Raw genomic sequence first — 18,083 nt, 5'->3', positions numbered from 1 at the left:
ATTCTTCCAAAGGGAAATTTTGGAAACTATACTTCTAAGACCAATTCAAAACTAGTATGATGTTTAGCCCTTTTACTGATACTGTGGTGTGTTAAGTGATCCTTGCATTGGGCCTTCGTTTGTGGCAGGAAGCCTCAGGATCTGTTAAACAGTTATTCAATGGTATTGGTTAAAGTATGGTGGGGAAGACTTTATTCAGGACCATCATGACAGGAATACGGATCACTGCAATGGGATTTCACAGGGGGAGAGAGACTGGGATCAACTCCAAATACATACAGCACAGGCAAGCAGAATTTATAGCCAAGGAGCAGGGAGGACGTGAGTGAATGGAAATTCATTAAGGGAAGCATCAGGGATAAGGAGGAGTCTAGCTAAATCAACCTAACAGGGTTCTTCCTGAAGACAGGCCAGGGTGATGTGGGGGGTAAGGAATGTCAGTGAACAGATACCCAGGGTACGGGTTTCTTGCTAAACTGACTTAACAGGGTTCTTGTTAAAAGAACAAGAACATTTTACAAGGAAGCGCACAAATGGGCCTAGGAGAAGGTACAGGAGCCTGAGTGAAGTACAGCCAAGCAAAGAATCTTTGTTACATCTTAAACACATAGAGCACAGTGGCTGGAGACATTGCCAAGTGATCATCAGAGAGCTCCTTGCTGCCCCTGACCCCCGGCTGGTCCTCTCCCCTGTTGGTGACTCCTTGATCATCATGCTTCTTTGACCTGCACACAGCCCTTTGTTCCCCGGCCCCCAGTAGCAGTCTTCACTCTTGCATGAATCTCCCTGCATCTCTCCTATTCTGTGAAATGAAGCTGGAGGGACCGAATCTCACACTGTCTTCTGTAAGGAGAACAATGAGGAGGCTGAGGGAGCTCTGCTGATGCCAGGTGTCCACACCAGATCCCTGTGATACTCATGCCCTGGATTTTGCTGCACACCCAATTTGTTACAAGTCCCTGCAGGCCTTATCTTAGAGTGGGGGAGATGGAGGGCCTCAGACCACACTGTAAGGGCTGTACACAGGGTGCATGCTAGAGCCCAAGGAAGACAGATGTTTTTAGATGGGGTATAATTACGTAGCATCTTCTCTCTTGCACACACACTCCTTTCTTTTACTTTACATTTTTACATTAGCACACAGTGAATATTACACATATGAATTATAAGTCCCCATATTGCACAGTACTAGGAGACTAGTTTAAACCAAAGTATAGATGATGGATGTGATGTGCCGTAGAAACTGAAATCCAGCAGGACTGTTAAAGATACCAGGAAGGAAGGGTTCCAGGCTCCACTCACATTGCAGCTTAGCCTGATGCACCCAATGGAGCATACACACCTTCAAGATTGTATCAGCAAGGCCTGTGGGGGTGTGCAGTGGGCGTCCCATGACATCCACACCTTTCCACTGCAGCCCAGGCAGAAGTACCTCCTCCTGTCCTGGGGACTATTTCCTTGAGGCCTGGTTGCTTTGTGGACATCAGGTGGGACCTCAGGGTGGGTGCTGCTGAGGGGCTTGTGTCACCAGACCTGAAGGGAGCAGAGCTTACCTGGTGACCATGGTGCCTCCAGATGAACCTTGTGTCGGTGCTGGCTGGGTGGGGAGCTGCCCCTGGCGAGTCATGCAGGGAAATGCATCCACAGTCGTAACTCTCTCCGTCCAGTGTGCTTTGAATGAGGCAACAGTGGAAAGTACCCAGCAGACTGCAGGTTATTTCAGGAGCCTTTTTGGACTTCCCAGGCTGCAGCCCTAAGGTTCCCTTTGGGCTTAAGTGACATTCAAGCTGCTGAGTGTCTCCATCATAAGTCCCTTGTAGTTTGGCAGAGCAGGTGCTTGGCGTGGTTCTTCACATCCTGATGCTGGCAGCCTGGATTAACCTGTCTAGGTCTGGGGACTCACCCAGCATGCAGTGCCCTGGATTGTGTTCCCTCCAGGGCTTGGGGTCAGCATGTTTGGGTGGAATCAAAAGCTACTTCTGCACGTTTCCATGGCTCCCCTCTGAGAGACTGCAGCTCTGATGGGCAAGCCTGGGCTCTAGATTACTGACGACTGGCTTCAGCCAGCTTGTTGAAGGCCATTGCCACTCTGCACAGAGGTGGGATTTCTGTGAACGTGGCTGGAATGCACCAGCAGACCAATGAGCCCATCACAGTGACCCTGACTGAGTGCAGTGGGAAGGTGCAAAACAAGTAGCAGAGGTGCGTCTGTGTGCTCAGCTTTGAGGGCAGAGCCCCAGATGCAGGCAGAGGCAACGGGCAGGACAGCAGCACAGCCCCAAACCCACCTGTGGAGGAGCGTCTGTGACGTGGGACTTGACTAAATCCAGTACTCACTACGGCGAGATTGGAGAATGGTCTGGTGCCAGTCTGAGAGCCACAGTTTGGGGGTGCAAAAAAATTTCAGAACATACAGTTCTGAAATTATGAACACAATGGGGGGGGGGAAGAATCCTGAACTTGGGGTCAAGACAAATTTCACTCTGCTGGGTGTAGGTCACTCCAGCGGTTTGACCTTCCATCACCTCATCTCCAAAATAAGGTTGTTTAAAGCAAACAAAAACAAAAAACAGAGATATACCTATAGCACTAGAGTGGAGGGGAGTTTCCCGCTGACGGAGCTGGCCGTGAGTGGACTTCCTTTCCTACCAAATCAGGCCCAGTGCTTCCTGTCTTCCTCCCATGTATCAGAAGTATCAGCCAGGCCAGAGAATCTGGTTCAGGCAAAACTGTCAAGGGACTGCCCTGTGCTTCCAAGAGGCCCACTGCCATCTTTCCTTAATGTTACTTTACTGAGATTTGTTACAGCTGTAGTTTCTATATTGACAGAAATTTCTATTCCTCAGTATCCCCAGCCTTTTCTCAGTGGAAAGCCTTCCCTCCAAGAACAGAACCCACGTAGTTGGAACTAATATACCTGTGAAATTGGCATATGTAAATGCTTATTAAGAAAACAGAGATAGCATTTGAACCTGCTTTAAAAAAAGGCATTCAGGGGGTTTGAAGCATGTGCTTTTTTTTCCCTACCTGCTCCTTCTCCTTTTCCTTCTCAGAGCTTGTGGGAAGAGCTTCAGGGAATCCATGCTGAGTGTCTGGGACCGTTGGGACTGTTCACAGAGCTGCTGGCAGGGGCTCCTTTTTGCTGTCAGGTGGGAGGAGGCCCCAGGGTTATTATAATCAGGCTTGTTCCCAAAAGCAGTCCCTTCCTCCCAGCTGCCTGAGTTCCACCACAGGGAGGCATCCAAGCAAACAAAACCTCCAAGGGCATCTCCTCAAGTGCCTCTGTTGCCATCTCCTCCTCAGTGAGTGGCATGATCCGTGGCGCTCTGCAGATCCTCATCCTACACTAGTATTGCACCATGCATTGTGCTGGGCTCCAGCAGGGCCACAGAGGGCTGGACACCAGTCCTTCTGGGGAGTTCACAGTTGGGAAGAGTTGGCAAAGGGCTTTCTCTAGGGACTGAGCCAGATGAAGCTTCCTCAGGAGACAGCACCAGAGCTTGTCCCTAAAGGATGAGTAGCCCTCTGCCAGGTGGAAAGTAGACAAGAGGGTCTTGGCCAGCAGAGCAAAGAACACAAGCCAAGCTATGGAAGTGTGGAGCAGATGCGCAGTGGACAGAAAGGGGAGTGTGACCCTCCCTCCTGCCACTTCTGCATCACTTTAAGAGTCTCCTGCGTGATTCTCAACCTTGGCCTTACATTAGACTCTCCTGAGGAGCTAGCTGTAACAATACCAGCCTCATCCCAAAGAGCCTGTGGACCAGCCTGGGCTGCATTCCTAGCTCTGCTGTTGGGCAGTCAGAGTGGGGAACCCAAGTTAAATACATGCATTACTGTTTATGTGTAGATCAGTCACCCAGCTGGACTCTGAGGTCACAGTCCCCAGAGCCTCACATGATGCCTGACACATCATACAACTCTAGCAGAAATTAATTCCTTCAGGCACTGTCTTTTGAGGGAAAACTTTACACATGTATTCCAGGTGCATACTTTAGGTATTGCTGCCACTGACTCACTGTCGGGGCATGGTCTCGAAATAGAGTGTGGGATGTGGCACTAGATGCTTTGAGTCAGCGTCACTGCCCGCTGGAATCAGTTTTAAGACCAGTCTGGGTCCCCTGTAATTTCAAGGACAGCTACCTACCCAGTTCTGATGTGGTTTTCTCAGGATGCCTAACTGTTGGTTTTCTTCCAGGTGTACGGATCCGGATCTCAGACAAGGGCATTCCAGTACGTCAGGTAAGGGCATTCCACTACTGCCTGACCCCAAACTTAGTAGTGCTTTGGAGTAGGGGTCATGCAGACTTGACAGTTCAGCGTCTTGTATATGTTAACCATTTCCACAACACTAACACTATATATTGATTACAATTTTTTAATTTTACGATGGGAAAACTTGCTGTTCTCTGTTTAAAAGTTAAAATTTGCATTCATCTCCATGACTGTTGTGACTCATGTGCTAATCTTTTACTGCCACCTAGTGGTGGGTGGGTGAAGTTGCCCAGCTCAGAGAGTGACTTGGGTGACTTCAGTGCAGGCTGAGTTGAGATGGCCGTATGAATCCAGCAAACCTGCTGAGTTTAGATGGCCATATGTATCCAGCAAACCTGCGAATGCCAGAATCTGACCCATGGCAAGCATGGCTTATGGGTTGGAGGAGACAGCCCTTGTGAAGGTCACAAGGTAGATAGTGTTCGCATGTTGAATTTCATGCTGAAACTAAATGCAGATTAAAATATATTTTTTAATAGATTCACGGGGTGATATTTATTGTTTTCTCGGCAATCCTTATAAATCCACTGTTCTGTTGTTCCATTCCATCGGTGATTAATTTTACAAGGCAGTATGAGTTCTGAGAGTAGTTAGGATAGAAGCAGTTGCATATGCCAAAATGTATCTACAGTATGTGGCTATTGTACATTTTCTGAAAGTTTCTTGTATCCTCCAATTCTCAATTTTGACCCCATATATTTTCAGTCTTCATTGCAAAGACCCCAGTATGCCTGTCAGTCAGGAAGTGCTGTTCTTGCTGTCTTGGGGCCATCCCAGGGGCACTAGGGTGAGATGGTGGCTGTTGTGGTGCAGGTCAGGGAAGCCCCCCCCCCCCCAGTCCCACTTCAGCCAAAGCAACCACATCAACTTCTGTCTACCCAGGACCCTTAGGTAAGAGTAGGAGTCCCTTGGAGAAATGGAACTGGGAGTAAAATAAAATTTTAAAAAGAATCCAAAACAACCACTATAGATTTTTGCTGAAAGTATTTGTGAATTTCCATTTACTCTAAAAGAAAGCTGTGAGTAAACATTTATACAGTCAGTGGTTTTTTTCCCTCCCCACCCATTAATATCTTAACCACAAGGGGCAAAAAGCCCAGAAGTGTACTATAGCCAACATCATTGCCCAAATAGGCATGCGTATTCTAAAAAGCGATTTAACAGGGAAACGACATTTGCCCCCACTTCAGGACCGTGTTCATTTCAAAGCACTTAACATAGGCACTATGTCCCAGGGGGAAACCGTCATGGCACACTTCTGTATGGGGACCAAATTGTGGGCCTCCCGTGGATTGAGTACCGTCTTTCCATAGTGACTCACTCTCATCCCATCCTCCACCCACCCAGCTGTGCCCTTTCCCGAGGGAGGCTTGCTGTCCTGGGTTATGTGGGCCTGCCTTGCGCTGCCTCACCAGTGACCCCCAGGCTTCTCCAGACCCACACCACATGGAATATCGATGAGATGTTATGCGATGAAAAGGAAACCAGGCAGAGCCCACTCTTCTTCCTGCTGTGATTATCTCAAGGGCATTGCTTGCAAAATTCATTTTACGTAGCCTCAGAGATTTTTCTTTTTGCTAGGGACTAAAATATTTTGAGCATTCGATGATGCCTGTGCTATGTGCTGTCCCATCTCAGGACAAAATGCGCCCAGGGTGCCTGGCCCGCTCTGGTGGGCAAGGGTCTCTGCCCCGTCGCTCTCTCCGTGTCCTGGTCACTGTCCCATGCCTGCTTTGATTATCGTGGCTCACGTGCCTAGCTGCCATCCTCTCCCATACCACTTGACTACTTGGAAAGAGGGCTTGAGCAGTTCCCCTAGGCGCATGGTTGTTAACCCTTTTAGAAAACCCTGTTTTGTAACACTTTTGTAGTATTTACTCCCCATTCTGGTGATCCTCTCTGGTTTCACGTTAGCAGAATCTGAGATGACAAGGCTTCAGGGACTTTGCCACACTTGGGCAAGGGTTTCCCGACTTAAACATTTTCATTGTTGAGGACTCAGCCGAGTTCATTAACATTCGTTTGATGTTTTTCTGAAGCAATTTTTTAGGAACTGAGCATCTTTTAGTAATGCACAATGTCTGGATCCATCATTACTGAACCAAATTAACCGCTCCCCAAATCCACGATTGCCTCGAAACAACATTGCAGGGATTCTGAGGTCTAGGTGGCCATCTGCATCGACATTTTGGCATGACTGTGTTTAATATTCTCATGGCCGGGTTTTGTCCTCATTTACATAACAAAGGCATGCTATATTTTCTTTAAAAGTCACTTTGTCAAAATGACACTCTTAAAGAACTTCAGGTTAAATGAGTGTGATCTATGCAATTTTGACCTTAAAAGTTGCCAGTTTGTCATGTAAAAGGCGCATGGCACTCCTACCTGCCCCACTGAGGATGACTGCTTGAGAGTCAGCCTTTTTCCAACTCAAATAGACCCCAACCCCCAGTTTCAATATTAAAACCTATTGTGGATGCAATGGAATGGCAGCTTTTAATGTCTTTCTATAAACATGCACAGATGTATGTCATGAGTGCACAATTGTAACTATACTGCCATAGTGATGAAGTGACTTTTTGCCAGTTTATATAAAAGAGAAATCATCCAAGGTCAGCAGAGATTTGCATTTATGCTTGATCCTTGAGAATAGAACATTTTAAGCATGTTCATATGAAATATTCATTTGTCGTAAAGGAAAACGCAGAAATATCTTATTAACTAAATACCCTACCCCCAATAGTTTTTTTCAATTGAAAGGAAAGCAAAACCTATCTGGGGTTTTCTTTTGGAAGTTTACCCTGACCCAGAGTGACCTGCTTCTCACTGGTATTGACAGAGGAGGAGGAGGAGGGTCAGGGCTTTAAAAGTCTTCTAAGAATTATAGCTCATGAAAAATCAGCTTAGAAAAAGTACTTGTGCTTAGCAGTGAGGTGTCATTTTTACGAAGTAACTTTTTTTTAACAGAGCCACACTTTAAAGCTTCTGAAAATAAGAACCAAACCTTGGTAAGCGGAAGTTTGCTTACTTATCTTCACCTTCATGGCCCAGCTGGTCACAATCCATTTGAAACATCCAAATATCCCTGACCGTTTCATATGAGGTGTTTTTCGGGGTGGTAAATTCCAGGTTGGGGGAATAGGGAGTGACGTTTCCGTTTATTTTAACCCTCGGTATTGTTTGGCTTTATCTGTGATTTGCCAGTATGGGGATCACATACTGGAGTTCCTTCATTTCTGTGGATCTTGTTTTTAAAAGTAATCATGTGCTTTCGTACAGGTCAACTACTGGGTTCACATTAAACATGAATTTTCTTTGGAAACTTATGTAAACTCCATCTTTTTTTAGTGTGTGCGTGTTTTAATTATGCTTAGTTTTTAATTGTTAAAGGACTTCAGAAATACTGTGCCGAACTCAACCCCATCTCTCAGCTTCCATCCTATTTAATCATCTCCACCACACCCACAAAAAGCAAATCCCAGACGTCAAATATATCATTTCATCCATAAAAGTTTCGCATTATAAACACCATCTTAGTTTGTAGGATTTTATTTTGACATTCAGTTTTCCATTTGGGTTTTTATTTTCTTCTGGGGGTGGTAATTTTTCTTCTGGGAGGGCTTCCGCGTGGCACGTGGCACTAGCATGTTCCAGCAGGCTGAGCCTCACCCGCCTCCCCTTTTTTTCCAGTGATCTGGTGAACGGCCTCGTGGCTCTCATGAACAGCAATGTCAGCAGCCCAGTCAACCTGGTGAGTGTTCCTCTCCCTCCACTCTGCAGGACAGCTCAGACTTTTGTTCATTTGTGAAACCATGAGCAGCACCAGGCTTTGCTTCATTTGCTGTCAGCACACATAAGGCATTCATGTTTGTTGCTTGCTAAATACTTCAGGAAAAAAAACACACACACACAAAGTAACAGTATACAAAGAAGTAAAGCATCTGCAAGACATGGATGAGTGATGTAATCAGCCCCTCCACCCTCTGAAGGGCCCAGGACTAAAAATGTGTGAAGTCTTTTTGTGGTAGTAGGTGGACATGTGGATGTATCTTGTTCTCTATTTAACGGGCAGGTCCTCATTTAAGACCTGATTGACTTTTTAGAAGATGGAGGTTGTTCAGAGAGAAAGTTTTCTAGTTGCTGATGAAGTCTGCCATTTAGCCGGACAGACCATCTTCATGGCTTCTTGCCTTCCCTGCATGCCTGCCCACGGCCCCAGAACCTCCCAGTTGGAGGGTTCATCCAGCCTTGAGCAGTTTCAGTGCTGTTGAACTTGCTTTTGCTCAGAGCAGTTCATTCTATCTTTGGACAGTTCTGGCTGGCAGAAAGCACTTCCTTATATTGGACGAAAAATCTCACTTTCTGCACGCCTACCCACTGACCTCACTTCTCCACCTGGGGGCTATTCATGGCTAGTGTGATGCCTCTACTTTGTGGTAGCTCTCCAAGGATTTGAAGGACATGGTCCTACTTCCCAACAAAGCCTTCTCCTCCTTGGCTGGGTTATGCTAGGATCTCTTACCCTTTCTATCACTGAGTGATTTTGTGAACAGTTTTGTTCCATCTCATTTAAAATGTAGGGTGTCCAATGTGGACTGTCCAGCATTCAAGATGTTCTGCTTCTGTCAATGGCAGTGGACACAAGAACCCCTTAGCTCACTAGAGAGCTCCCATAACCCCACCTCGATGAAGCCTGGGGGTCATTTCAGGTGCTTCTCTCAAACTGTACCTCTCCTGCTTTCTACACAACATTTTAAAGTTTGAGGAACTCTAAAATGTTGGCCATGTGACCTATGTCTTGCAAACCTTGTCACTTTTGCTTATGAATGTCTTTGTAACCAGCCATCTCAAGGACACTGGAGACCATACATTTTTCCCTGGGGTGAGAGGGAGGTCTCATCACATAGGAAAGAATGGGCCATGGAGTTCTGACTCTATCCTGGGACTGTTGCTAATTCAGAGATACAGTGTGCCACTTTTGAAAAAACATTCACTTAAAGCCTCACTTTGCCTGCAGTATTTTCCTGCGTAAGCTGGAGAGGCGGGAGCCGCCCCTTCTCTCTCTGTTTTTGCTGCAGGCCCTTTAGCAGGGGCGTTGTCTGTGACTTCCCTGGGCAGCCAGGCTCTTCTCTGAAGATACCATCTTTGTGGAAGGCCTTTGCACAGGGACAGTTCCTAAAATTGGAATTGTGTGTCTGCCAGGAGCCCCGATAAAAGTAGAATCACTTTTCTTCCAAATTCCCATTGCTCCACTTTGCTAGTCAGTCCCCTCTGTGCTCAAGTGAGTTCTAGGGCCCCTCCCTTCACATTTACCATCTAACTTCAGACCTGGGTATGAAGAGGCTTTAGGATATAGAATTATCAGACTTTATGGTGGTCTCTTATGTTTGGGGGCAGTGGCGGCAGATTAAGAGTAACAGGTGCTCTGATATGTGATGGAAGGGAGAAAAAGAGCAAGTGGTTTTCCTTAAAGTCCCCACACATATTCCCACTTGATGAAATGCATCGAGTTTGTCCTCTGGCTTGCCCAGGACACTCGCCATTTCTGCCTTAGCTTTCAGATGTGAGATTGCAAGTCCTTCATCGTTGGCATGGTTAACACAGCGCACCCAGAGGGAAATGGATGGTGTTAGAAGAGCTAATTCTGTAAACCCAAGCTTTTGTAAAAGTGACATTGAAGTTGGGTTAGATACGGAAATTGCCTGATACTCAGCGAGTGAATGTGTGCCTTCATCTGAGACTCTTGACCTAGCCAAAGCCCAGCCTTGTACACAGCAGCCTAGGAGCTGAAGGTATAAATGGTGCAGTTTAGCACTGCCAGGTGAGTAACTGGCATCTTGGAAGTAGAGTACCTGCTGGCACACGGAGCTTTGCTGAAGCAGTGCAGGGAGGTGAGACTTGGCCAGCAGACGTCTCTGCACACAGGCATGTGGTCTGTGTGGCGGGTCGCTGCTGTTGTCATGACGCTTATAACCGAAACCATTTCTTCCTTAGGGGAACCCAGAAGAACACACAATCCTAGAATTTGCTCAGTTAATTAAAAACCTTGTTGGTAAGTAGGATAAATCACTTCTTGAGTGGAATCGGCTGCGCCTGCCCTGTCTGTTGATAATACCTTAACTAGAAAGTGGGTAATTAATCCAAGCCAATTGAATTGGATCAAAGCAGAACTTTTTATCAGGAACACTTAAGTGTTTTCTAATTCTTTAAGTAATGAAAAGATAAAGGAGGGCAAGACTGGTTTCGTTCACACTTTTCATTGCAGGTTTGCATGGAGTGGGAGGGAGGAGGAGATTTGTTCCAGTATTTGAGGCAGGATTGTGTTAGATCATCCTACACAGGTGACAGCTATTGGATTTCCAAATTGGTCATGCATGTCAGGCATAGAATTTCGGACAGCAAGAGGCAGCAACCACCAGCTGTGTGCTTTAGGCAAGTTTGAAATTGTTTGCAGTTCTGGCCATCCTGGTCACCAGCCACTGGGGGCAGTGTAGCATTGGAAGCACCCCATCAATGTGGACTCTTAGGCCATGGGAAGGTCAGGTCTTCCAGACCAGCCCTGGATTGCAGACATAGAGTGGGTGAGCCCTTGGCCTCATCCTGGCTCTGAAGCATCAGGCTTTTGGAGGATGTCTGTTGTCTGGGGTTGATCCAGAAATTGGAGTGAAGACATATCCTGACTGGACTGGAGGGCTAGGCCAGGGAGGAACATTGCCACAGTGTGTCCTGAGGTGACCATTCAGATCCCACTTGGCTGGGTTAATTGCTGGCATCAGGCTGCCATTGACTGGCATTGGTCTAATAACTATGATGGCTGGAATCCTCTACTGCTTGTGGCAGTAGAGGCGGTGGTCTTCCTCAAACGTAGCCTTCAGCATCTGTGGTTCCCATAGCCACTTCCATGTACTTCCCAGCCTTTCCATCCTGAATCCGTGTTCCTTCCGTGTGAGGAAGGGGCAGGCTCAGATCACAGTTCTGTGAGATCTACTCCTTACACCCTCACTGCCCAGAGTGAAGCGCATGGGCCAACATGGCCGCATCATCAGGACATGTGTTAGAAATTCATACTCTCACACCCTAGCCCAGTCCCCCACATCAGGGTCTGCATGTTGACAGGCTCTTCAGTTGATCTTTGCATGCTGATGCATGAGAAACTCGTTTGAAACCTAAGTGGGGGCGCAGCTTCCCTGCTGTGCTTCTGTGTGTAGCTTTGTGACACAGCATCCCAAACCATCCATGGTGGTGATTCACTGCAGAGTCTGTGATGTGGCCTCAGGGACAGGGAGGCAGGGAAAGCCTCCACAGGCTTTCGTCTGCCAATCTGGCCCACAGTCGCAGGTGAGGCTGTATTCTGCTGGCCAGTGGGGCCTGGGCCCAGCAAAGATGTAGAACAGGCCAGGCTTTGCCGTCCTCCGAGAGGTCCCTCCAGCTGGGTGGCTGCACATCTTGAGTCTCGGGCTGTCTAGGCTCCGTGCACCCAGGTGTGGCCTACTTGGGGCATCCACCTCAGGGACAGCCCCACAATACATTTGTGGTCTCACACTGGGGTCATGCTTGGTGGGGACGTCTGTACTTGTTACCTGGTGTGGGTGGGCTATCTAGGAGCAGTACTCAGGTACAGTTACTGCCTGGGGCAGTAACTCAGGCCTCTTGAGGCAGAGTAACGTACCCCCCACCAAGCAGTTGCAGGAGTGCTCCTGTACGTGCACGCAGGAGAGCCCCTCAGGAGATCTGGGGCTTCTTAGGAGCTGCATTTCTACCGCCTGCACCCTATTCACATGGCAGATGGGTTTGACTTTGATGTGGATGGTAAGGCCATGCTTCCCTGTGCTTTGTGATTCTCTTACCTTTTTTTTCTTTAAACATCTCAGGTAGCGGAAGTGAAATTCAGTTTCTCTCTGAAGCCCAGGATGACCCACAGAAAAGAAAACCAGACATCAAAAAAGCAAAGCTGATGCTGGGGTGGGAGCCCGTGGTAAGTGTGGGGAGTTAATGCTGCCTCGTGGGGAGGGGCCTCCCGTGTCCCATGTCAGCTGTCCTGTAGGCACTGACCCTTGTCAGGTAGTTCCCGGGGAAGCAAGGCGGGCTTGGCATCCAGGCAGATAGAAGGGTTTCTCTAAGTGGTAAATAGCTTCTCCTGTATCAGGAAGCTCAGAGAATGTTACCTGGGAAGCAGCTGGAAGCCCCTGCTCTGGGCTCTGGTTTTGTAAAATCTCTGTCACACACATTCTTATACTCTCTCATACACATATACTGTCATACAAACACTCATACACACACAGTCTCTCTCACACACAATCATATACACACTGTCATACAAACACACTTACACATGTATGCTCATTTTCACACATACACATTCACACTATCATACACATTCTCACATTCATACACTCTCACATGTGTACACGCAAACTCATACACACACACACATACACTTCTGCCCCCATATACATAGACTTCCTCACATACACACACACACAGATATACAGCTGACTCCGTGAACGCTGTGCCGAGGGCACTGGCAGCGCATGCTCACAACCCTGTGTAGCCCCAGCTGCCTGCCTCTTCAGTGTGTGGGGCCAAGTCAGGGGCGAGTGGCTCACATGAGCCCTGCAGTAGAGCCCCTGGTTGGAAGTGTGTGAGGCTGAAGGGTGTGGAGGAAGGGAAACTGCATGCGTTCCTTCCTGTTGTAGACAAAGACCCTGGCCTGGCCTGTGCAGGGGGCGGGGCTGCCTCACTCTCTCCGGGGCTGAGCCTGATCCCCACCCGCCTCTGCTCTGCGCCTGCGGCGCCCTTCCTGCCTCAGGTGACTGTATGCTCCTCCCTGCTGGAGAACGCTCACCCCCAGGGCTGTCTGTGTGCTTTGAAGACCACCTGTGTAGGGAGGTCAGCTGGGCCGGCCGCATCTACAGAAGCAAGCCCACCTCGCTTACTGTCTGCTCTGCCTGGCCGTTCTGTCTTCTCCCACCCTCAGGTGTGCCGCTGAAACTCAGGCTCCCCTCAGGCACAACGTGTGTTCCTGTGCATAGCAGGAGCCCCGTGGCTGTCAAGCCTGACACACACACTGGGTGCTCAACAAATGTAGGAATATCTTGGCATGACCGGTGGGTTGCGGCGCAGTCAGAGAGGCAGGGATGCAGTGGAGAGCTCAGTGTACATTTAAGAAATGTGCATAGTAAGAGCTGAGTAGGATCCTCGAATATTGAACTTTAAAAGGACATGAGAGTTCCAGCCTGATCCTTATTTTATTCTGTGATGTACAAGTCTAAGTGATCTGCTAAAAAGCCACAGAAATTTGTCGAATGAAATTAAAATACAGTTAGACCCAGACTTCACAAAATCTAATAATCACAAACTGTGTAAAACAAGTTACAGCAGCATAGGTAGTTTCTTGTTTTTTGAAGCTTTGTAAGGGGCTGTTGGTCCCTTTGTAACGAGAACCTATATTTTAAACAAAATATTTTTTGAAGAGTTAAATGTGCATTCACTATGTATTAACTATTGCTTTTTTTGTGAGGTGTGTGTATGCTCAGTATCTTTATTTTTCTGGAATTTTGACCTACAATATTCTAACATTCTTGGAATGTGAGCCATCTACCACTGGTTTCTTTTCTAGTAGTAGTTTTAATTTATAATACATTTTGAGGGATATGATCCAAAGAAACTTACAGGCATTATCCATCTTAATTGTCCCAAGTGTGTGTGTTTAACAGCTTGTTGAGATATAATTGGCATACTGCAAACGGCCCATATTTAGAACATACAGTTTGATAAGTTTTCATCTGTTTTGACACCTGTGAAACCATCGCCACAGTCAAGCTGACAGACAGACCTCCCCAGCGTTCCCCAGTACCCCTTGGCAGTGCCTCCCTTCACCCTTGCTCTGTCTGCTCTTAATCAGCAGTTGATCTGACTTGTTTCCTGTTGGCTGCAAGGCAGCTCCAGATGAAGATTGCTTTCTGTGGCTTGGGCTGTGTTGGGTGCCCTCTCAGACTCAGCCTCTTAGGATGGTGGGGGTGCAATTGGGCCATGATCTGCTGGGCAGTACAAAGGGTTGATGTCACGTGGGAGAATCAGGCATGTTGATCAGATGCAGATCACCTTCCCAAAGCATCTTCCCTCTACTCCAAGGTGGATTTCTTCTGAAAGAATGGGGCACATGGGCATTATCTGAAAAACAATCTTGGCAGTCGATTCAAACTGGAGTAGACATTGTACCAGCAAGAGGTAGTTGGGGTCTTTTGTGGGGTGAAGCTCACTTTACGTCAGTTAGAGTCACCCTTGATAAGTCACACAGCACATTCTGAAAGCAGCCCTGAAAGACCTCTGGCTTCTCTCGATGGGTGGTGATGCTGGATTCTGTCACGACCAAAACGTGGTTCTGTGAGTGTTCCCCTGAAGGAGACCTGACTGGCTGCAAGTTGGCACTTCCTTCCTGCGATGCCCTTCTGTCAGTATGACCATGTCTCTTTCTCACCTTCCCTTTAAACAGGTCCCGCTGGAGGAAGGTTTAAACAAAGCAATTCACTACTTCCGTAAAGAACTTGAGTACCAGGCAAATAATCAGTACATCCCCAAACCAAAGCCTGCCAGAATAAAGAAAGGACGGACTCGCCACAACTGAACTCCTCACTTTCAGGACACAAGACTACCATTGTACACTTGATGGGATGTATTTCTGGCTTTTTTTGTTGTTTAAAGAAAGACTTTAACAGGTGTCATGAAGAACAAACTGGAATTTCATTCTGAAGCTTGCTTTAATGAAATGGATGTGCCTAAAAGCTCCCTTCAAAAAACTGCAGATTTTGCCTTGCACTTTTTGAATCTCTCTTTTTATGTAAAATAGCGTAAATGCATCTCTGCGTATTTTCAAGTTTTTTATCTTGCTGTGAGAGCATATGTTGTGACTGTCGTTGACAGTTTTATTTACTGGTTTCTTTGTGAAGCTGAAAAGGAACATTAAACAGGACGAAAAATGGTGATTTTATTTATAAAAGTGGGTACTTAATAAATGAGTCATTATACTACGCATAAAGAGAAATCCCAGCAGTATTGTCAGGTAGGTGGTGCACCGGCATTGATTTTAGGGCAGATAAAAGAGTTCTGTTTGAGAGCTTTATGTTTCTCTTTTAATTCAGAGTTTTTCCAAGGCCTACTTTTTAGTTGCCGACTTGACTTTGAAATATTTCTGTTGGTTATCATGATCAAGGATATTTGAAATCACTACTGTGTTGTGCTGCGTATTTGGGGCAGGTTGGGGTGGGGGGACAAAGTTAACATATTCTTGGTTAACCATGGTTAAATATGCTATTTTAATAAAATATTGAAACTCACCAGTCATGGACTTTCAGTTTTAAAGGTTGTCTTTCTGCTTTGCATAGGACTTGTTGGATTTCTAAGGAAAATATTGGGGAATTTTGTTTAAAAGAAAATTCTGAAAACATCCAGGTTTGTGCACTATGTAATTTGATATGTGGCTATTGAAAACATTTTTATGCTGCTTGGGCTGAGTGTACGCATACAGTATTAACTGCCATGTGAAGTTTTCAGGTCTTAGCCCGGGTTAGAATCATTTTTGTGTCCTTTGACAACATAGACCAGCTGGAGAAAAAGAGATACAAATTGTCTTCCCTGGAGAGATTTGTGAACTAGGCTTCTTGAATGAAAACTTTTGAGAGCTTTTGTTTTCAATAAGAACGCTTTCAAGGTTTAGTGTTAGCATTTTTTTTTTTCTTTTTAATAAGTGGGAAGGACAATGCGATAAGTTAAAGCTCCGCATTTTCCAAGTAGCTTGGCTCTGCCTGAGAGCAGCACAAACCTGAGCAGGCACTGAGAGGATAAAGGTTTCTATGTATCAAATGAGAGATCCTAAGATACCGGACCAGTGTAAGCTAGATTTGCTTGTCCCTCACGGTTGTGAATCCCCACCTTGGGATTCTTCTTTAGACATATTTCTGGAATCACAATCTCGGACAGGGCAGAAGAGGATGTGGTTTTGTTTCTTTGTCATGCTAAATTCTCTAGAAGATTCTGGAACTAGGGCCAGTGCTAGATTGGATGTGGTATGAGAGAGAAAGAGAAATCAAAGGTAGTTTCTTATTTATAATTTTAATTATTTTGGCCAGAAGTAAGTGATATGCCATTTACTGAGATAGGATGAACAGAGCTGGGAAGCTTATTCGGGAACTGCTAATGGTGGCCAAGGTGTCAAAGAAGGCGTGTAGACCGGGAAAGCTGGGAATCTTGGGGGGCTAGGCTGTGCAGTGCAATTTGGGAGAACCTAAAGGCACCAGGGTCCAGAATTCTCTTACCTTGTTACTTGCTAGTTAGTATGTGGAATTCTTCCATGGGATTCATTCTTTTGATTTTCTTCCCTGTGATTTTCATAAAATATTTTCAGAGGAGGGAGGGGGAAGGGAAAGAGGAGTTATATCTTATTCACCCTAAAGAAAGAAGTAATGTGTCAAGGATATAGTGTAAGGTTGATTCCCATGAATGTCCTGGGAAGAGAGGGAAGTGGAGTTGAGGGGCCTGGAAAGGATGAATGGGTAGACAGAGCATGGTTACTGTGGTCTGAATGTTTGTGTCCCCCCATAATTCATGAGCTAAAACCCAATTCCCAATGCAATAGCATTAAGAGTTGGGGTTTTTAAGAGGATTAGGCCAAGAGGGCAGAGCCCTTTAGTGCCTACAAAAGGAGCCCAAAGGAGCTTTTTTTTGCATTTTCTGCCGTGTAAGGACACAGCAAGAACGTGCCATCTATGAGGAGCAGGCCCTCACCAGACACTAAATCTGCCAGTACTTACATCCTGGGCTTACCAGCTTCCAGAATTGTCAGCAATAAATATCTGCTGTTTATAAATTGCCAATCTGAAGTATTTGTTACAGCAGCCTGAACGGACTAACACAGTGGTGCTCCTGCATCTCAGGATTGGCTTCCGGTTGAGGCGTCACTGCTATTGCTTGCAGGGATGAGACTGGTACAACTGCTCTTATGAACTTCAGTGACAGTCATAGTGGGCTTAAGCAAGGTGCAAATTAGAGAGTGAATACACTGGATTTCCACTACACCCTCTTAGACACTGAGCCCAGCCCACTGGCCCAGGTAGACTCTTGTGACTTGTGGCATTGCCTCTGCCAGCCCTGACGGTGTTTTTGATGACAGCTCTGGCACTGCCTGGGCCACCGTTCTGGTTCATGGTTCTTAGTTATGTGACTTTGTTTTCAACCCAAAAGGTGTATTGAGTGAAATGCTGGTCCGGTAATAACTGTGAAGCTATAGTTTGGTATCTTACGACTGGGAAATCTAGAACATCCTCAGCAGTTTCCTAAGGCAGAAGAGTTGTGAGTTTCAACATTTCAGTTTGTCTGTTTAAGTGGTTTGTTTATGCAGATTTTTCTCAGCGGTTGGTTGTTACCTTTGATAGGAAATTGAAAGGTTATATTACCCTGAGAACCGATGCCACAGTATCTGGGTTGTAATGCACTGTGCTTCAGAGTTAGCAGCAACACTTGGTTCTAATCACCAGGGCTAACCCACGTGTTTTCTCCATATTAAAAAGCCCTGCCTGATTGTGTGCTGCTTGTACCTTGGCCACTTTGGAAAACAAGAGTCATTTTTACCTACAGCTGTGTTGTGGGAAGGAAAAAAGTAAAGATGTTATTATCAAGAACATCACTGTTTTTAAGAAGTCTTGTTATTTTGGTGCTGTTGAATTTTAAAGAGAAATCCTAGCAGTATTGTCTGTATCTTATATACATTTTACTTGAAGTTAAACTAATGTGATGTGGTATAGAATTTCAGAATA

General features: G+C 46.2%; 1 protein-coding gene across 3 annotated transcripts in view; it reads left to right on the top strand.

The window, feature by feature from the left end:
• Positions 1-15,615, top strand: part of UXS1 (UDP-glucuronate decarboxylase 1) — a 91,899-nt gene extending 76,284 nt beyond the window's left edge. Inside the window, exons 11-15 of one of the 3 annotated variants that reach the window (XM_032262997.1) lie at positions 4,196-4,239; positions 7,963-8,023; positions 10,267-10,324; positions 12,144-12,247; positions 14,768-15,615. In XM_032262997.1, coding sequence (XP_032118888.1) covers positions 4,196-4,239; positions 7,963-8,023; positions 10,267-10,324; positions 12,144-12,247; positions 14,768-14,899 — 399 coding nt within the window. In that variant the 3' untranslated portion in view covers positions 14,900-15,615. The remainder of the gene's footprint in view (positions 1-4,195; positions 4,240-7,962; positions 8,024-10,266; positions 10,325-12,143; positions 12,248-14,767) is intronic. The other 2 variants (XM_032262998.1, XM_032262999.1) reach the window with 2 other exon arrangements.
• Positions 15,616-18,083: the final 2,468 nt, after the last annotated feature.

This window comes from Sapajus apella, unplaced genomic scaffold (assembly GCF_009761245.1).
Source record: "Sapajus apella isolate SASKATOON/1434 unplaced genomic scaffold, GSC_monkey_1.0 scaffold134, whole genome shotgun sequence".
Classification (NCBI taxonomy): Eukaryota; Metazoa; Chordata; class Mammalia; order Primates; family Cebidae; genus Sapajus; species Sapajus apella.
The sequence above is the reverse complement of the archived record's forward strand: the minus strand, read 5'-3'. Positions and strand labels throughout refer to the sequence as shown.